The 18,689-nt window shown below is 43.0% G+C and overlaps 1 protein-coding gene across 5 annotated transcripts in view; it reads right to left on the reverse strand.

Moving 5' to 3' along the window:
- Positions 1-18,689, reverse strand: part of SNX29 (sorting nexin 29) — a 1,242,095-nt gene that overhangs the window by 976,775 nt on the left and 246,631 nt on the right. For all 5 annotated transcript variants that reach the window (XM_063934344.1, XM_063934341.1, XM_063934342.1 and 2 more), the window contains one exon: positions 3,518-3,581. In XM_063934344.1, the coding sequence (XP_063790414.1) occupies positions 3,518-3,581 (64 nt within the window). The remainder of the gene's footprint in view (positions 1-3,517; positions 3,582-18,689) is intronic.

Raw genomic sequence — 18,689 nt, forward strand, 5'->3', positions numbered from 1 at the left:
AAGCTGCAAAGCTGCCCATTCTTTTTGGCAAAAAGCCTCCAGTTCCTGTAAATTCTTGCGCTGTCTTGCATGAACTGCACGTTTGAGATCTCCCCAGAGTGGCTCAATGATATTGAGACTGAGATGGCCACTCCAGAACCTTCACTTTATTCTGCTGTAGCCAATGACAGGTCGACTTGGCCTTGTGTTTTGGATCATTGTCATGTTGGAACGTCCAAGTACATCCCATGCGCAGCTTCCGGGCTGATGAGTGCAAATTTTCCTCCAGTATTTTCTGATAACATGCTGCATTCATCTTGCCATCAATTTTGACCAAGTTTCCAGTGCCTTTGTAGCTCACACATCCCCAAAACATCAGCGATCCACCTCCGTGTTTCACAGTAGGAATGGTGTACCTTTCATCATAGGCCTTGTTGACTCCTCTCCAAATGTAACGTATATGGTTGTGGCCAAAAAGTTCAATTTTGGTCTCATCACTCCAAATTACTTTGTTCCAGAAGTTTTAAAGCTTGTCTCTGTGCTGTTTGGAGTATTGTAAGCGGGATGCTTTGTGGCATTTGCGTAGTAATGGCTTTCTTCTGGTGACTCGAGCATGCAGCCCATTTTTCTTCAAATGCCTCCTTATTGTGCATCTTGAAACAACCACACCACTTTTTTTCAGAGTCCTGTATTTCAGCTGAAGTTATTTGCGGATTTTTCTTTGCATCCCAAACAATTTTCCTGGCAGTTGTGGCTGAAATTTTTGTTGGTCTACCTGACCGTGATTTGGTTTCCACAGAATCCCTCATTTTCCACTTCTTAATTAGAGTTTGAACACTGCTGATTGGCATTCTCAATTGCTTGGATATCGTTTTATATCCCTTTCCTGTTTTATACAGTTCAATTACCTTTTCCCGCAGATCCTTTGACAATTCTTTTGCTTTCCCCATGACTCAGAATCCAGACACTTCAGTGCAGCACTGGATGAAAGATGCAAGGGTCTTTCAGGAGTCTAGAAACTCACTGACCTTTTATACACACACACTGATTACAAGCAAACAAATCACAGGTGAGGACGGTTACCTTTAGTAGCTATTCAAACCTGTTTGTGTCAACTTGTGTGCATGTTATCAGGCCAAAATCTCCAGGGTATGTAAACTTTTGATCAGGGTCATTTGGGTAGTTTCTGTTGTCATTATGATTTAAAAAGAGTAAACACAGTTGTTTGACAATAAATGGCATCACCCAACCACTATATATATATATATATATATATATATATATATATATAGAGAGAGAGAGAGAGATTGTCCATGTTTTACATGTTTTGTGATTCACTATTGTTATGTCCTTACAGTCCGCTCCGTGGACGCGCTTGTGGAGCGTCCAGGTTACCATGGATCTCGCCTGCGACGCATTGCGCCGTGATGACATCACCGAGAGACACGACAGCGGACCGGGAGTTTGGACTCGCGGGCGCGCCGTGGAGCAGGTGAGTAGAGTTAGGGCTTGTGATGATTTGTGGTTGTTAGGTATATATGTATGTTGGTTTTTGCACTTTTGTTTGTATTGGCCCTGAGGACGGAGTTTTTACTCCGAAACATGTCGGCTTTGTGAATAAACACCATGTTTGTTTGAATCCATGGAAGTCAGACTGATGAGTGCCGCCTATACAACCCTCTACACCAGTGGTTTCCAAACTTTTTTGAATCACGGCGCCCTAGAATATCAGAATTTTTTTCACGGCACCCCTAGGCCAAAAATTTCTTATTGAGAAATTTAGAAAGAAATATTACATTAAGTAGATCGCGTTTATATGTCATCCTTAGGGTCAGTTGTGTGGTGAGGGACAAGATTTGCTTCTATTTGGCCACATATTTTATGACTGGCAACCACCAGCACTGGTTTTGCCTATTATATTGACCATGAATAATTTGAATTGGTCCTGGACCACCAACCCAGGGCACCCCTGCAAGTGTCCCGAGGCACCCCAGGGAGCCACGGCACACAGTTTGGGAACCTCTGCTCTACACTATATATATATATATATATATATATATATATATATATTACATTGCATGTTAGGGTCGGAACCTCATGAAAATACACTAAAACAAGAATCCTCACACCCCTATGCTGGGAGCCCTCTTTACTGGTGACTCACTATAAACATGGCATGCCTTCCAAGCCCAATAAAAAAGCATACTGGTTGAGTGCTATACCTTCACCTTAAGAAGTGCAAGCTTCATAAACAGTATTAATGTTGATTATTAACAGGGAGCATCACAACTCTGACATCAACCTCATTGTAAGAAAAAACTTATAAATCTAATTGTCTCACCTGGGGCTATCCTATTAGCTCCTTTAAGCAGGTGCAAGCCGCGGTTTATCTGGGATTTTGTTTCACTTGCCTCAGGCAGGCGAACCAAATTCCCGAAAACACACTAGTGTCTTCAGGAGAGAATGTATTTTTTTTTTAAAGGCAAACAAATTGGATAGCCTGTGAAAAAAACACAGTGAAACATAAGGAAAAATCGCAAAAAACTTCTCTGCTAATTGGATACCTCCTTGAGTGAACCTTTGTCTCATTGCTGTTGTTGGTTCTTTTTGATTGAGAGGCTTCAGCCTCAAGAGTAGTCGTACAACTGATAAAGGAGCTGCCTGCACAACGAGTAGTACAAGTACCTTGATAAAGGAACTACAATTAAGGTTTAAAGTGTTTCTAATATTCTGTCACTCTTTTGAGTGAAATAATTAATAAAAATGTAGATAGCCCTCAATTCCATGCCTGCTAATTACAAAACACTGGTTTAACAGTGAAATAGCAGAATATTGTGATTGGTTTTCATTTTTAATTCTGCTACCACAGGTGACACACAAACTTTTGCGATGAAAGGGCTTTTAAAAATACTAGTGCAGTGAGAAAAATATATATCGTTTTGAGAAAATCACTTGTGGTTCTATTTAAAGGACACATTCACAAGTAACGATTTAAAGGACACATTCACAGGTAAATATTTAAAAGATCCATTTCACAGGTAACGATTTAAAGGATCCATTCACAAGTAACTATTTAAAAGACCCATTAATAGGTAATGATTTAAAGGGCCCATTTTTATACTGTAGGTAACCATTTAAAAGACCCATTCATACGTAAACAGAGACACTTTTTCACTTGCAATAATTTATTTTGAAACATTAAACAAAAACAGCAACTAAAATGGAATTAGGCATATCTCTACATTTTTTATCTGTGACTGGGAAGGGGGCATGTCTATATCACAAAGGGGGCGTGCCAACACAACGATTTTGTGCTTAGATTACAACTGGGGCCTGTCTGGTGCTACGTTGCCCCATGTTTGTCCAAACATTGTTCATAGCCATGCGCTCCAGGGGCAGGTTTGTGTAACACCTGCCACTGTGAGTTATGCTTATCCATGGATCAATGAGTCAGCAATTAGTACAGGAAAAGGCATTAAAGGATTCCTTATAGTGACATAACATTCTAAGGCAATTAGCATTTGTACTAAAAACCTACGTATTTTGCTGTTCAAGCTCGTCTTTTCTATTCATCAGGAGAACAACAGCTTGATGAAGTTCACCTAAAGAAAAAATGTACAACAAAATAAATATCTTAACATATACAATAAAAAAAAGGAGTTACAAATATTTAAGCTAAATCGTTGACCAGCAAAAAACTACTTCAATGCATAACACAAATGTTGGGCATCATTTAGGGGTTTATTTACTAACCGTCGGGTTCTAACACCCGGCACCTCTTATTGAAATTTAAAAGGGCAATGATGTTACTAGTAAAACATGGCTAGTAATATCAATGCCCTTTTAAATTTCGGGCATAAACACAATATGAAGCGCTGGATTTTAGTACCCGACATTTAGTAAATATATCACTTAGACGTATTATAAGTAAAAGCTGCCATTTTGTACTTAGAAAATCATGTTGCGATGTAAGGGGTGCAATTGCATTTTATTTGTGCATACAGGAAAAATACACTGGCTGCTTAAGCAGACAGCACACAAATACTGAACTGCTTTATTTTCACACTATACATTAGAGTTGACCTAGAGTTCATACCTCCCAAATCTAAATTTTTCCACACATTCTAAATTCATCCGCCAGCCCTCCTTGCAGCATGTTCCCTTGGGCCCTTTATGTTTTATGACAGACACAAGTTATACGATACGGCAATGTTTCTGGCCTGCATGAATTAATGAATTCTATCCTCCTTCCTATGTAAATCTTCATCAGCGTCACTAAATAATTCCGTTTCCAAATATAGGCTTCATTTCTAATATCATATGTCATAACATGAAGATCCTATTTCTGGCTTTGATTTCACTGAAAAGTTAAAAATAATCAGTTCACATGGCGCTCATCTCTTGTCTCGCTGCCAGCCTGTGCTATGTGCAGTTATGCTAAAACAAACCTGTTTCTCCCTTGCTTGCCTGTCATCCATACCTCAAAATGGAAAAGTGTGCTCATCTGTATAATAAAATAACAGGAAGTCTTCTTTCAAATAGTGTCATTTAAAGACACGTAACTTTATCTATTCCAGCACCCTGCCATATTTAATTTGTGGTGATGTCAACTAAGTGGCAGGTATAATTTTACATATTTAATTACTTTGTACAGTTATGACGATTGGTAATAGGCTAACAATGCATCTAATATTTGAAGAAAAATTAACACCTGTGGCTTGGGCCCATAGAAATATACGTGCGGTGTTGAAAGTATATTGTTGCGTAACATCGACAGCACTCGAGTATAATATCTCGCATTAGTAAGTGGCCAAAATATACATTATCGTAGCTCTGAATGCAGGCAATAAAGATAGACGGCTCTGACAGAGAAGTCTTGTTTAAATAATATTTTACTGATAATAGTTCAGAAATACACAAGTCTTCTCTTGACGCTTCACAAACACACAAAGTATGCCTAACTAGAGGGATGGAATGGATATTATTTTGCTCGTACTGGAATACCTAGCCAAGGAAACATCTGTTGGAACAGGGGAAGGCAACTTGTGACATTCTAGCTGCTGTGACACTACATATGGTGACCCACCATCAGGGTATTATTATCCATTAGGCTAACTAGGCTGAAGCCTAGGGTCCCCGCAGGTACTAGTGTCCCTTCAATTTTTATTGCTGAGGGACTGTTACCTGCACCCTAGGGTTCCAAATGTTAAAGGCACTTAGTACTCTGCGCCGTAGCAAGGCGCAATCGGATTCAGCTGAGGTTTGTTCTGAGACAACTGGAGTATGAGAAAAGAGATCAGGAGACTTCTTTTCAACTGGGTATCGGTGTCCGTGTGACTACAGGAAGTGCAAATGGTGGCATAAGTTCTGTTTCCCAAACGTCAGCTGGGGTGAATGATTGAAGTGCCGGAGTGGGCCCAAAATACCTGGACGCCTGGGGGACTGGCTATGGGGTGACATGGCCCTGGCCACCATCGGAGACGTACACAAACCATCGAGTTTGTGTACATCTCTAAATTACGCCCATGGTGACAGCTTTATGGGAACTACCTTGCAGGGGAGGGTTGCAGGCCACTGCTGGGGCTGTGGAACAGTTAATTGTGTTATCATGGCCACACTACACTGCAGACTGCATGTCATGACCAAGTCCTTGGTGGTCTCAGCTGGAGAGCTGAGAGGAGGACTTACTAGTTGGGAAGGCGACAGCAGATATGTAGGACGTCTTCCTGAGCTGGCTAACCTCTGATGTTGACGAACCCTTACCAGAGGCGCGGAGTCTAACACGCCAGTAGTTTTCACCAGTGACCACCCCCCTAGGGGATTTGGGCTTTGCGGCACCCGGCAAGCGGATCGCGGCCCCCTGGTCAGGTATCCGGTAGTTAGATGAAGAAGTACAACAAATGACAATTGAAATTAGATTGATGCTAGAGATCTCTGAAAATAACCAATGGTGGTCGGAACTGAAAGCAATTGACGATAATAGATGTTTTTTCGATATTGGTGATCACTGGTGATAGCCGATAGTACACAAAGAAGGATCGATGTTTAATCGATGGTGATGAAAACTGGAGATAGCTGATAGTACACAGCACTGGAGACAGGCGATAGCGCACAGCACTGGAAACACGTGGAAGGATCAAGGTTAAATCTGATGAGCAACACTGAAGACAGCTGATAGCACACAGCACTGAAGACATGTGGAGAGAACTTGAGATACACTAATGAATACTTAAAGCACTGGAGAGCGCTGAGAAACGCTTGGAATATAGAGTAGAACTGGAGATCCAAATGAGGACTCAGTAATGAGCCTGAGAACAGCTAACAGGAACATGTAGCCACTGAAAGAAGACGTTGTTCCTTCCTGTTCCTGGAGACCTGCTTTATACCCTTAGGTAAGCTGTTATTGGTGAAAGTAGTCAGCGGAGAGCAACCAGTACTCCTACTGGTGAACAGTCTGATCAGCTGTCCTACTAACATGGCTGCTCCCATAACCTTGCACACATGGAGACCCTACCGCAGCATGACTCGCAGGAGGCCCCTAGAGTCTGGACAGAGGGGACCTCAACATGCCCTGCTGCCGCACCCAGCGTCTAATCACCTGCTGGACCAGAGGAAGCTGGCGCAGCGGAGACTGACGGACAGAGCCGGCCTCATTCCTGACACTGCAGCAGTAGATGGGGCTACAATGAATTGCGTCATCTTAGTTGTACACCTCCATTTAGGAAGAGATTGTTTTCTGCGCGGCTCTGATGGGAGTGCATACACGTTGGAAAAGCCAGAATAAAAGAGATTACGATAGTTATTGCTGTACTTTAGACCCTTCACCCAAGACAGCCTCTTATTGGTACTACTGTCCCAACATGAGTTTATTCTTAAATTGCCCTTATACTTCAACTGTCATCTCCGAGCACAGCAGCGGTAATAGATACAATATTAATATTTAAGACCTCTAATGTAGATGGGAAAACTAGCCAATTTCTGTTACATGGCATCATGTTGGGAACAGGGAAAAACTTGCATTCATCATAGGGCTTGTGGCATAAAGGGGTGTATTCAACTCTTGTTGGAACTGGCGTCTTGTCGAAAAGACGTCAGTTTACGAATTTTTCAGGTTGAATAGTGATTCGACCTATTCAATGGGGCTGGCATTTTTCCGACAGGTCGGCAATTCTGACTTGTTGGAAAACACGTGGATTAGCCGCGGATCCACGTGTTTTGTCTGATTTTCGGCCAAATCCGACAGCTTTTAGCCCTGTTTCGACAATGTGAATCCGACTTTAAAAAAAGAGTCGGATTAACATTGTCGAGAACGGCCAATTCCTGTCTGATTTGGCCGCAAACTGAATACTGCATTGGAAAGGATCCGACATGAATTGAATACACCGCATAGCCAACAATGTTACAAATCTGGCTTTCCAATGTGTCAGGGCTCTTACTTATACACTTTTCGTCTAAAGATTTCTCAAAGTCCTTACCAGGTATCTCAAAAGCTACAGTATTTCTATGCATGTTGGGGCAGCAGTCCCAACATTTATGCCAAAATGGCCTGATCCATTTTCTGTAACAGATGCAACTGACCCTAGCAAAGGATGGGAGGATCTGGTGCTGCAGGACTCAAAATGGTATCATGAAACAGAAGGTGATTATTTTCTTGCACAATTTCATCCATAGGACCCTGGGTCCTATACTGGATATTTCCTCTATTTCCAATTCTAAACATGTAGCGGCTAGCACGTCATCCTAAACATGCAGCACCTAGCACATTTCATATATGTGGCACCTACCGGAGTTGGCCATAGTTAATCCTCTCATAGATTAAGATAGAACTATTAAGTATAGCATGCACATGATATTAGATGTACTTGCAAACCTACCACAAATTATCGCTCCCTGGTTCATCTAACAGCACCTATTTATAATTAGACGCAGAGGGGGCTCCAAAAAAGCTGAATGCCTTATCATTGAATATCGCAAAAATAAGGATTGATTGTTCTGGTCTATTAATGTAAAAACACCTGTTCGGAAAGAAGTCTGTCCTGAGGAAAATGTCTGGTAGTAAAGTCATAGCTATCCAGTAATTATGCCTCCATAGGGACAAAATAGCTAATGTCATCTGAAGATGGTGTTATCTAAGAGTGACAAGTTCCTTAAAGCGAATTTGATCTTGGACAATTGAGCCAGAACACATTACACATTGAGAATAATGGAGACTGTGGTGTGCATAACTAGCTAGCCTAAAGCAAGAGATACATTTTCCATAAAAATGGAGGCTGATAAATACCTGTAGGTATCTGTAATCTCATGTAGATAAGAAAGACAATCTGAAATAACGTGGGGCACAGACCAACAAGTGTGGCAGCACAGCGTCAGTTCTTGGTAGTGAGAGTGAGAAAGGTTAGGTAAAATGGATAATGGAATAATTCCAGCATACACTATCACATACATATCAACAGAAATAAGCAGCGCTTAAAGTTGAAACACAAAACAGATCCACAGATATAATGAAACAAATTATAATAAAACATGCTGATGACTTGATGGGCCAGTCCAGCCACACAGAGACTGGGGCTAGACGTGCAGCGCAATCTCCTGGCGCCCTGCTCGGCTACCCAGAACATGAAGACAGGGGCTGGCAGAGCGGCAAAGCCTCTCGGTGCTCTGCTCGGCCGCCCAGCATAAAAAGACACGGGGGAGTGCCGCTAAACTGCGCCTCTGTGAGCCATGACTGCACCCCCTTGTGGCCAGCAACTACAATGTCAGGGCCATTATAGTCTGTCCCTGAGGTGATCTGTTAATGAATGCAGTCGGAGTATGCAGCAGGTAATACAGTCACAAGCAGAGGTGGCTGCAGCCCATACTGATTATCTTGTGCACGGGAGAACGCTACATGTGTAGATGTACGTATGATGTACGTATGTAATGTACACTATGGGCCTAATTCAGTAAGGATAGCAAATTCTGTAATTAGCAGAATTTTCTATCCTTTTCCTAGCGTGCTGGGGGCCGCCCATCGCTGGGCAAGGCCGCTCAGCATGCTGACCGCCGCCTCCCCCCTTGATGAAGCAGAAATTTCAATCGCCTCGCAATTTCTGCTTCATCGTAGAAATTAGTGATGGCTCCTGCCGGCGCAACTTTGCCCCTTCATGAGCCCCGCAGCCGCCATGATCACGCCCCCAACACGCCCCCGTTTGGACGTCTCCGCCCCTGTTCGTGCCGTATCGGGCCCACAATGCTCCGTCTCCTCCCTGGAAAAGGAGCGTTGCCCCCCCCTCATCCGCCCCGCGACCGCCTGATTGACAGGCAGAGGCGATCGCATTTTTTGTGCCCCCCCCTGCAGAAAGTGCAGGACGGGCGCTGCGCATGCGCCCGTGGGGCGATCGCAAAAATTCTGGTTGGATCACGATTTGCGATCAAACCTCAATTAGCCCCTTTATCGACAAAAGCATTCGGACGCCTGACCATTACACCAACAGGGATAAGTGGCACTAGTGTGTATGTGTGCAATACTATCCTGGATATGTAAAAAAGCACAGAGCCACTGTTTTTAAAGTGTGATCAATGGGGCACCTCCATAAGGGCGTGTAGCATTTCAGTATTTTATAATTGGGCAGGGTGCGGCATCCCACTGAAATAACTTAGCGGGAATGTTATCTATATCTTGTGTGTGCGTGGGGGGGCCTAATGCATATTGTTGCACCTTGGTCCACAATTCGATAGTTCTGCAACTGTTTATGGCGATCCCGTATCATTCAAGACTACCGATACGGCGCCTCCAATTAGAGATAGTATACTATATACTATACAGTTTACTAAGCCCGGCCATCAACCTTCAGTGGTTTACAACCATCAAATGTCTCTGCCCAATGGCAAATGTATGGTTGGTGAGCTTTTTCTTCCCCCTCATCAATGATGAGGACCGATGCTGCATGATCGATGCCAAGGAGACATCGGCGACTGCGGTCTGCGTAGAGCTCAACCACCAATGGCTAAACCGTAAGTGATTTCTAATGATTTTTTTTTTTTTTTTTTTTTTTTAACTCTTGGCCATCGATGGTCATCACTACAGTATGCCATAAAAATATACGTTATGGTAAGAACTTACCGTTGATAACATTATTTCTCCTAAGTCCACAGGATAACATTGGGATATGATGACGCGACAGAGGATTTGCACCAAACGGTCACAGCTTTCGGCCTCCCAGCATGCAACCAGCCCGTCCATATAGCCCAGCCTCCTGGCTCAGGCAAATCAGTTGTTTTTCCAAAGCTCAAAGCAGGAGCATCATAGAGAGCCCTAACCAGGCAAGAAGAACACACATGCACACCCTTCCGTACAAGAAGGAAGAGGTTCGTGAGTAAAAGAATCCTCAAATCAGGTACGTCAAAGTGGGATCCCTGTGGACTTAGGAGAAATAACGTTATCAACGGTAAGTTCTTACCATAACGAATATTTTTCCAGCAGGGTCCACAGGTTATCCACAGGATAACATTGGGATGTACCAAAGCAATTTAGTGGTGGGGACGCTCCTGATTGGACAGGAGAATCCTGCGCCCGAATTCAGCGTCCTGAGAGGCAAAGGTGTCAAAGGCATAATGTCTAATGAATGTGTTAATGGAAGACCATGTGGCTACCTTACATATCTGTTCTGCAGAAGCACCACGTTGTGCTGCCCATGCCGGACCTACCTTACAAGTAGAATGAGCAGAGACATTAGCCGGAACAGGGAGATCAGCTTGAGAATATGCTTCTGAAATAGTCATCCGAAGCCACCTTGCCAGTGTCTGCTTATCAACAGGCCATCCTCTCTTGTGAAATCCGTAGAGAACGAAGAGTGTGTCTGTCTTTCTGAAGGCACTGGTACGATCCACGTAGATCCTTAAGGCACGGACTACGTCCACCGATGCATCTCCCGCAGAAAGGTCGGCCCCTGGAAGGCCGGGACTACAATTTCTTCGTTAAGGTGGAATTTAGACACCACCTTAAGAAGATACCCAAATTTGGTTCTAAGAACCCCTCTATCTGGATAAAAAAAAATCAGAAATGGAAGACGACATAATAATTCCCCTAAATCTGAAACTCTTCTAGCTGAAGCCATGGCCAGTAGAAAGAGAACTTTAGCTGTCAACCATTTAAGATCCACTCTTTTAAGTGGTTCAAATGGGGCAACTTGAAGGGCCTTTAGGACTAAACTTAAGTCTCAAGGCACTGTAGGAGGAACAAAAGGAGGCTGAATGTGCAGCATTCCCTGGAAAAAAGTGCGCACATCCTGTGGGTTAAATTTTCGATCACTGTACCATTGAATATGGATGATGAAGTTCTGCCCACTTTAACGTGTGACTTACCTCCTTCATTACTTTCTGGCTGCGAGTTCCTCCCTGATGGTTGAGGTACACTACTGCCGTTGCATTGTCCGAGCGGATCTGAACTGGTTTCCCCTGAAGGATGTCCTTTGTCTGAATCAGTTCCATGTATATGGCCCAAAGTTCCAATATATTTATTGGCAGGCAACTTTCATCCTTGGTGCACATCCCCTGGAAACAACCGCTTCCCTGGCCCTAAAGGCTGGCATCTGTTGTCAGAATTTTCCAATCTGATATCCAAAAGGGTTTCCCTTTGTCCAGATGGGATGTCTGTAGCCACCAGGTTAATGACCTCCTTAATTCCAGAGTAAGGACCAGAGTCTGCGTTTTTATTGTCTGATGAAAACCATTCCACTTGGCAAGGATCAGATGTTGCAGAGGCCTCGAGTGAAACTGAACATACGCCACCATGTTGAATGTTGACACCATCAATCCCATCACACACATTGCTGTATGAATGAATACCTTTCGACTGTGTAGCAGCTCCTGAATCCTTGACTGAACTTTGGATATTTTGTTCAGAGGTAAGGTTACTCTCTGAAGACTCGAATCCAATACAGCCCCCAAATGAGTCATCCATTGTGATGGAACCAGAGACGGCTTTGCCCAATTTATGAGCCAACCATGTCTCTGCAGACAAGCTATTGTCTGTTGCAGATGATACAGAAGCAATTCTTGAGATTGCGCCAAGATCAATAGGTCGTTGAGGTATGGAAAGATTCTTATCTCCTGCTGGCAGAGATAAGCTGCCATTACCATCATAATTTTGGTGAATACTCTGGGGGCTGTGGCTAGTCCAAATGGAAGGGCCTGGAACTGAAAATGCTGTTGGAGGACAGCAAACCTGAGATAGCGCTGATGGGACAGTGCTGTAGGAACATGTAGGTAAGCATCCTGGATATCCAGGGATACCATAAAATCCCCTGGCTCCATGTCCAAAATGATGGAACGTAAAGTATCCATATGAAACCGAGGCACCCAAATGTACTTGTTCAGCACTTTGAGATTGAGTATGGGCCGGAGCGACCCATTTTGGCTTCTGGATTAGAAACGGGTTGGAATAAAAACCCTGTCCTCGTTGCGCAGGAGGAACTGGGATGATTACTCCTGACTGAAGCAATTTCTGAACTGCCTCTTGCAAAGCCCTGTCCTTCATTTCCACTGAAGACGGGCTGGTACAAAAAAACCTTTGAGGAGGGTGTTTCTTGAAAGCAAATGCATAGCCATGAGATACCGCTTCTTGCACCCAGGCATCTGTGGTACACTGCTGACAGATCTGTGCAAAATGAAGAATTCGGCCTCCCACTCTAGGGTCCCCTGTTGGAGGCCCGTACCATCAAGCTGATGGCTTATCTTCTGATTTCTTTTTAGTCTTACCAGACTTGTTGTATTGGGACTGTTTGCCATCACCTTTTCCTTTTCATTGAGACCAAAAAGCTGGAAATCTAGGCTTAAATTTGTGTGTGGAAGGAAACTTCATTTTATTGGAGTCTGCTTCTGACTCCAAAATACTGGTTACTTCTTTACCAAAGAGAATATCTCCAGTAAAAGGCAAAGACTCCAGAACCTTCTTGGATTCTGAATCAGCTTTCCATGTACGTAGCCAAACAGCTCTGCGAGCGGCTACTGCTGAAGCTGATGCCTGAGAGGCAATTGTACCCATATTCAAAGCTGCTTCTTCCATAAACATTGACGCCTGTTTGATATGTGCAATATGGGATTTTTGCTCTCTAGATGCCATTGAAAGATCCTCCTCCAATGCATCAGCCCAGGCAGCCACTGCTTTCGCCATCCAGGCTGAAGCCATGGCTGGTCTTATGATTGCCCCAGACAAGGAAAAAATGGTTTTCAGAAAACCATCAACTCTCCTATCCGTGACATCATTTAATGATGTTGAAGGAAGAGGTAATGTAGATTTTCGCACCAATTGAATGACATGCGTATCTACTTTGTGAGCCACCACCCTTTTTAAACAGTCCAGAGCCGGAAGAAGATAATTGGAATTCCATTTCCTTGGAAATCTAAACTTCTTACTGGGCGTAACCCAAGCCTCTTGCATAATTTCGGTCAGCTGTTCTGACCCAGGAAACGCAGTCCTGTTTTGGGACATTTAAACACAGGTGCCTTAGATTTTTACACAGGCTCTACTGCCTCCTCTAAGGATAGAATGGCTTTTATCGCATAAATTAGCTCTGATATATCCACTGAGCTGAGGCCTTCCTCCTCGTCTCCGTATGCAGAACTGGAGTGTGAGGAGTCTTCATCGTCTGACGAATCCTCATCTGAAACATGTGTAGACTGTGAAGATGTTGTTTCATGTCTATGTGATTTACTTACCACCGACCTTTCAGCCTGTTTTTGTTGAGAGGCTGCTGCTTCCCCTGCTGGATGTAATAAACCTCAGGTGGAATGCTGCATGTAAGGGTTAATAGTGTAACCTATGCCTGGTACAGAAGTTGGCATTATCCGTTCAGCTATACTGGATAATGTCTGTGCAAAAGTAGCCCATGGGGGATCCACTTGCACCTCTGTCTGCCTTTTCAAGACACTTTGGTGAAAGTTAAAACAATTTACACACAATTCTGAACCAGATCCTGAGAGGTTAACCCGGCTTTGCAAGACAAACATGACATGAGTGTTGGTGCTGCTGTGAGTGTATTTTCCTCACCCTTGCCACTCTTAGACATGATAAATATTCACACACTTGTACAGTGTTAACTACACAATTTGTGACTGTAATCACTTTATATTTTGTTAAAGTGACATACAATCCGACCCTACCCTGCTTTGCACCAGCATTGAGGATCGGAATACACAGAAAATTGACAGAAGTATAGTAAAGTCAGTAATCACACTAGCAATCAGTCACAGGTTATACCTTAGTATAATAAGCAATATGAGCACATAATCAACTACAAAATACATTTCAAGTATGTAGGAGAACATATTACTGCATTACCGTATACAGGAGTTTTAAACGTATTCAGTCGCATTAGCGAAAGAAACAGCAGCAATATTTATCAGACTCATATGCATTAGGCACTTATCCAACTATTCGTACTCAGGAGAGTGGGATACAGGGAGACTTTACCCCGCTTCCAGGACCGATGAAATTTGTTAGCGAACGCTGTGTGGATCCAGACTCTAATAGTGTACACACTCGCCCCATGAACCTATAGTGAACACAGATGCCCAAGTGAACACTGACGCACTAGTCACACAGCCGCCTATGCTGCGACTGGGTCCTTTTATATAAACAGAGTCTCAGACGGAATCGGGAAGTCAGTTTATGGCGGGAAACTCAGAGGAAACTGGTCATGAACCGGGGGAAGGGACGACCAAGGGAGCATCTGACTCTCCACTGCTGATATCAACCCTAGGGATCGTGGACTCATACTACCCCTGGAGCCAATGATCCCTAAGGCCTAGCACTGGTGCACCCTAGATGGCAGACGCGTCAGCGACTGTATGGTAGTCTCCTCCCAAAACAGTGCGGCTGTATCCGTGTTACCCCTCTAAGCGGAACCAATGCCTTACCTTCTCCCCATGCTCCGGCCGCAGCCTGGTAACGTTTGCTGGACTTGCTAGTACATCCGACACAGATGCCCCCTGAAACAGCACTGTACTCGTGGCTAAGCATTGTCGCGACCCGGCGACTAATTCCAAGGTACGTATAAAACGCTTTTTAGAAAGATCGCTCAAAAAAATAGTAAGACTATAAAAATAAAATAAAAAAGCTTATGGCTGCTAAAAAACCAGCAGCCCACTGACCATGGTCTGGCTCCTGCCGCACCAAACAAAAAACTGATTTGCCTGAGCCAGGGATTGCATGCTGGGAGGCCGAAAGCTTTACCGTTTGGTGCAAATCTGCTGTCGCCTAATCATATCCCAATGTTATGCTGTGGATAACCTGTGGAGACTGGCGGAGAAACTGCTATTATGTTCCTACCTGGCCCCAACAGAAGAGTTGCATCATAACACAATGTTTTCCTGTGGATACCCTGTGGACCCTGCCGGAGAAATTGCTATTATGTTCCTACCTAGCCCCAACAGAAGAGTTGCAGCGGCCATTCTGAATACAGTAGGCTTAAGGTGGGTACACACTGGCCGATATATCGGCCGTTCTCTTGAACGGCCAATATATTGCGGGTCCGTCGCCAGTGTGTACGGGCGATATGTCTGAAATATTCTACGACATATTGGCGCGTCGCTGTGTGTGTACGGGCCGTACACATGCTGCGGCAGCCGTCGGTGATTGACAGCTGAACTGTGCGGGTGTTTGTACACGTCCGCTTAGCTCATGGCGTCAGTTCCCGATGGATCGGGCAGTGTGTATGCTCAACACACTGCCCGATCCATCCATAGCTATATCTGCCGATCAATTGATCGGCAGATATATCTATCAGTGTATACCCACCTTAAGACTCAGGTGGGTGAGGTCTGCACAACAGTAATCCAATGCAGCGTATTCTGATGCATCACACGGATCTTCAATTCCGGCAGTGGGCATCTTTTGCCTTAAGACTCCTCCCGTGGCATTAGCATATTTTAGCAGTAGAGGCTGCAACAACCATCACAGCTGCTACTACTTACTGGGATGCTATGAATAAGTCCAACATGGTACAAGCTTGCTTAGCATTATTTCATAACAACAGAGGCTGTAGTAGCTGTACTCAAAAAAGTTACAAGTTTTACGTTTCTTTAAACAACAACTTGGAACATAAAATAATTGCTGAATTAAAAAATAAAAATAGTTAAATCAGCTTTGTGTCCATTTCTTTTCCAGCTAATGTTTTAAGATAAAGCTAGATAATCTGATAATTTCTCCTCATCTGGGTGGCTCTGATGCTACGCCTGGCTAATGCTGACATCAATTAGACAAATGATGCAGCTCTTCGGCTGTTAGGGTCTAATGGGCATAATGACAACATTGCCAAGGCTAAGCAGGTTAGAGAAATCAGCAGAATAACTACCTATGTAGGAAAAATGGTAATGCAGAAAATTACAAATACTGTAAGTGGAAAAAATTATTAACATGCATTCTGTATGCTGTAATACATGCTTCCCATTAAGAGGTCAGTAACCTGTGGCTTCTATAGAACTACAAAACCAAACATGACAAGCAGTGTTGTCTTGTGCATGTTCTATTTGTACTGTATTGTGTAAAGCAGGTTTAGGCAATTAAATCGCTCTCCAGCTATGGAACTACATGTCCACTGTTGGCTTCAGGAAATGTTGGCACTTGTAGTTACACAGTATTTTTCTACCTACAGGCTTAAAGGTGGCTTATGTCAATACAACTGCAATAGTTTTCTGGTTATACTGCCAATAAACACACTGCAATGAGTATTTCTAATAATACGGTGCTATGTGCACAAAGTATGCTGTGTGTAAACCAAAGCACATAACCAGATTGCAGCTGGCAGTTTTATAGTACAGTTTAGAAAATGAAAGTTAACATCCGTTATTTATGAAATACACATTGAAATAAAATGTAAAAAAAAAGGGACATTTTGAATAGATATTCCTTTATGCCTGCCAATAAAGACAAAAAATGATGGTATGCTTCTTTTATTCTGTGTCTTTGTTATTGTGCGATCCTGTTCCATATTTTATACCTGCCATCCATTTAAAATGTGGTTGCTATGCAACAAGCGAGAAGCCTCTCTGTTATTTAGAATGCACACTAATGGCCAAGGGATAACCATTTTACACACAAGATTTCCCCAGCAAACAGACAGGATAAATACATAAAATAAGCTGGACACACACACACTCATGCAGAACAGGTCATCGGAATATTACTGTACACTGCAGATTCATTTAATTAGTCACATGTTATACGGAAGGTTTCCAGACAAGTATAGGTGTGAGGGGTTTTTCTTATTTGTTTTTTTTTTGTGTTTTTTTTCCTTCTTTCTGTGAATCTCTCAAAATGTTTTTATACATTCACCATGGACAGCATTTCACTTACAAACATTACTTTTTTGTTTTACTTCTCTGGGGAATCATAAATGCGGATGCAGGGATTTAGCTAGTTGCGTGATAAATAAGAAACAATAGACAGATGGAAGAGAAAAGAAAAGCTCAATTTCTCCCCCTGGTGGTTGCATTGTGTAATAGCATTTTGAAAAGGACACGAGATCTCTCAGCCAGAGCATTAAATAGCAACAAGAAGCTTTCAACACTCCAGCTATATATGGTTAGATTACATGTGCCATCTTCCACAATCACACACCAAGTAGATCCATGAATAATAATGACAGCAATAGTTTCTTCTTAACAAGAATAGCAATTGTTGCTGCTTCTTTTATTCAAACAATGGATTCAAAGGAAGCAAAGAGAGATTCTGATAGATAGATAGATAGATATATAGACATAAAGACAGACAGACAGAGATCGATATATATATATATATATATATATATATATATAAATAAAATCTATATACACACATACATATATATATATATATATATATATATATATATACACACACATACACACACACACACAGCATATGCGCCATGCAGCCCATACACACACACATATATATATATATATATATATACACACATACACATACAGCATATGCGCCATGCAGCCCATTTCAGTAAAGATGTGTGAGGACACATCTGTACATCCTAGATGTGCACAGAGGGTCCAGAGCAGTGGTATTTCTATAATGGGTGCAGTGTGCTGCGCACACAGGCTCCTGGATCCAGTGGAGGTCTGCACCGAACATCTTGCGCCCTTTTTTTTTTTTTTTTTTTAATACCTCTCCGGAGTCTTGCGCTGTCTACAGCAGCACTGCACAAATTACCACTTTAATGGCGCGGCGGCCATTTTCCTGGTGTTTTGCACATGCACAGTAAGAAAAATTGCTGGGGAAATTTTCCTGGTGACCTGTGCACCATCTAGTGCTCAGAGTCAGCAAACTTTAAATTTGCTGCAGCCTGCTAGAGAGGAGGGGGCCCGGATGGATACTCCACATGGGCCCCTTCCTGTCTTAATACTACCGTATTCCAGGGTGTGCCAGGTACACCCTAATGTCTCATACACCGTATCTGACAGTCAGCAAAATTCTCAGTGCCACTGGTATTCTGATACACCAATGTCAGTAAGGGAGTCCGTGAATGACTAAAGACGTAGCAACGCAGCAGCGCCTTCCCTTGACTTTACTCTCTAATGATCCTGCCCTTTAGGAAACCTAAGAATGGAGAAGTGCTGTGTGCTGTAAATGTACTATATAAAATATACCATAATACAGATGTGTCAAGTCCTGTGAGACTCTGCTAACATCAGGCATCTTTTTTTGCTGAAAATGCATCTTATATGAAACGTGACTA

This window comes from Pseudophryne corroboree, chromosome 7 (assembly GCF_028390025.1).
Source record: "Pseudophryne corroboree isolate aPseCor3 chromosome 7, aPseCor3.hap2, whole genome shotgun sequence".
NCBI classification, from domain to species: Eukaryota; Metazoa; Chordata; class Amphibia; order Anura; family Myobatrachidae; genus Pseudophryne; species Pseudophryne corroboree.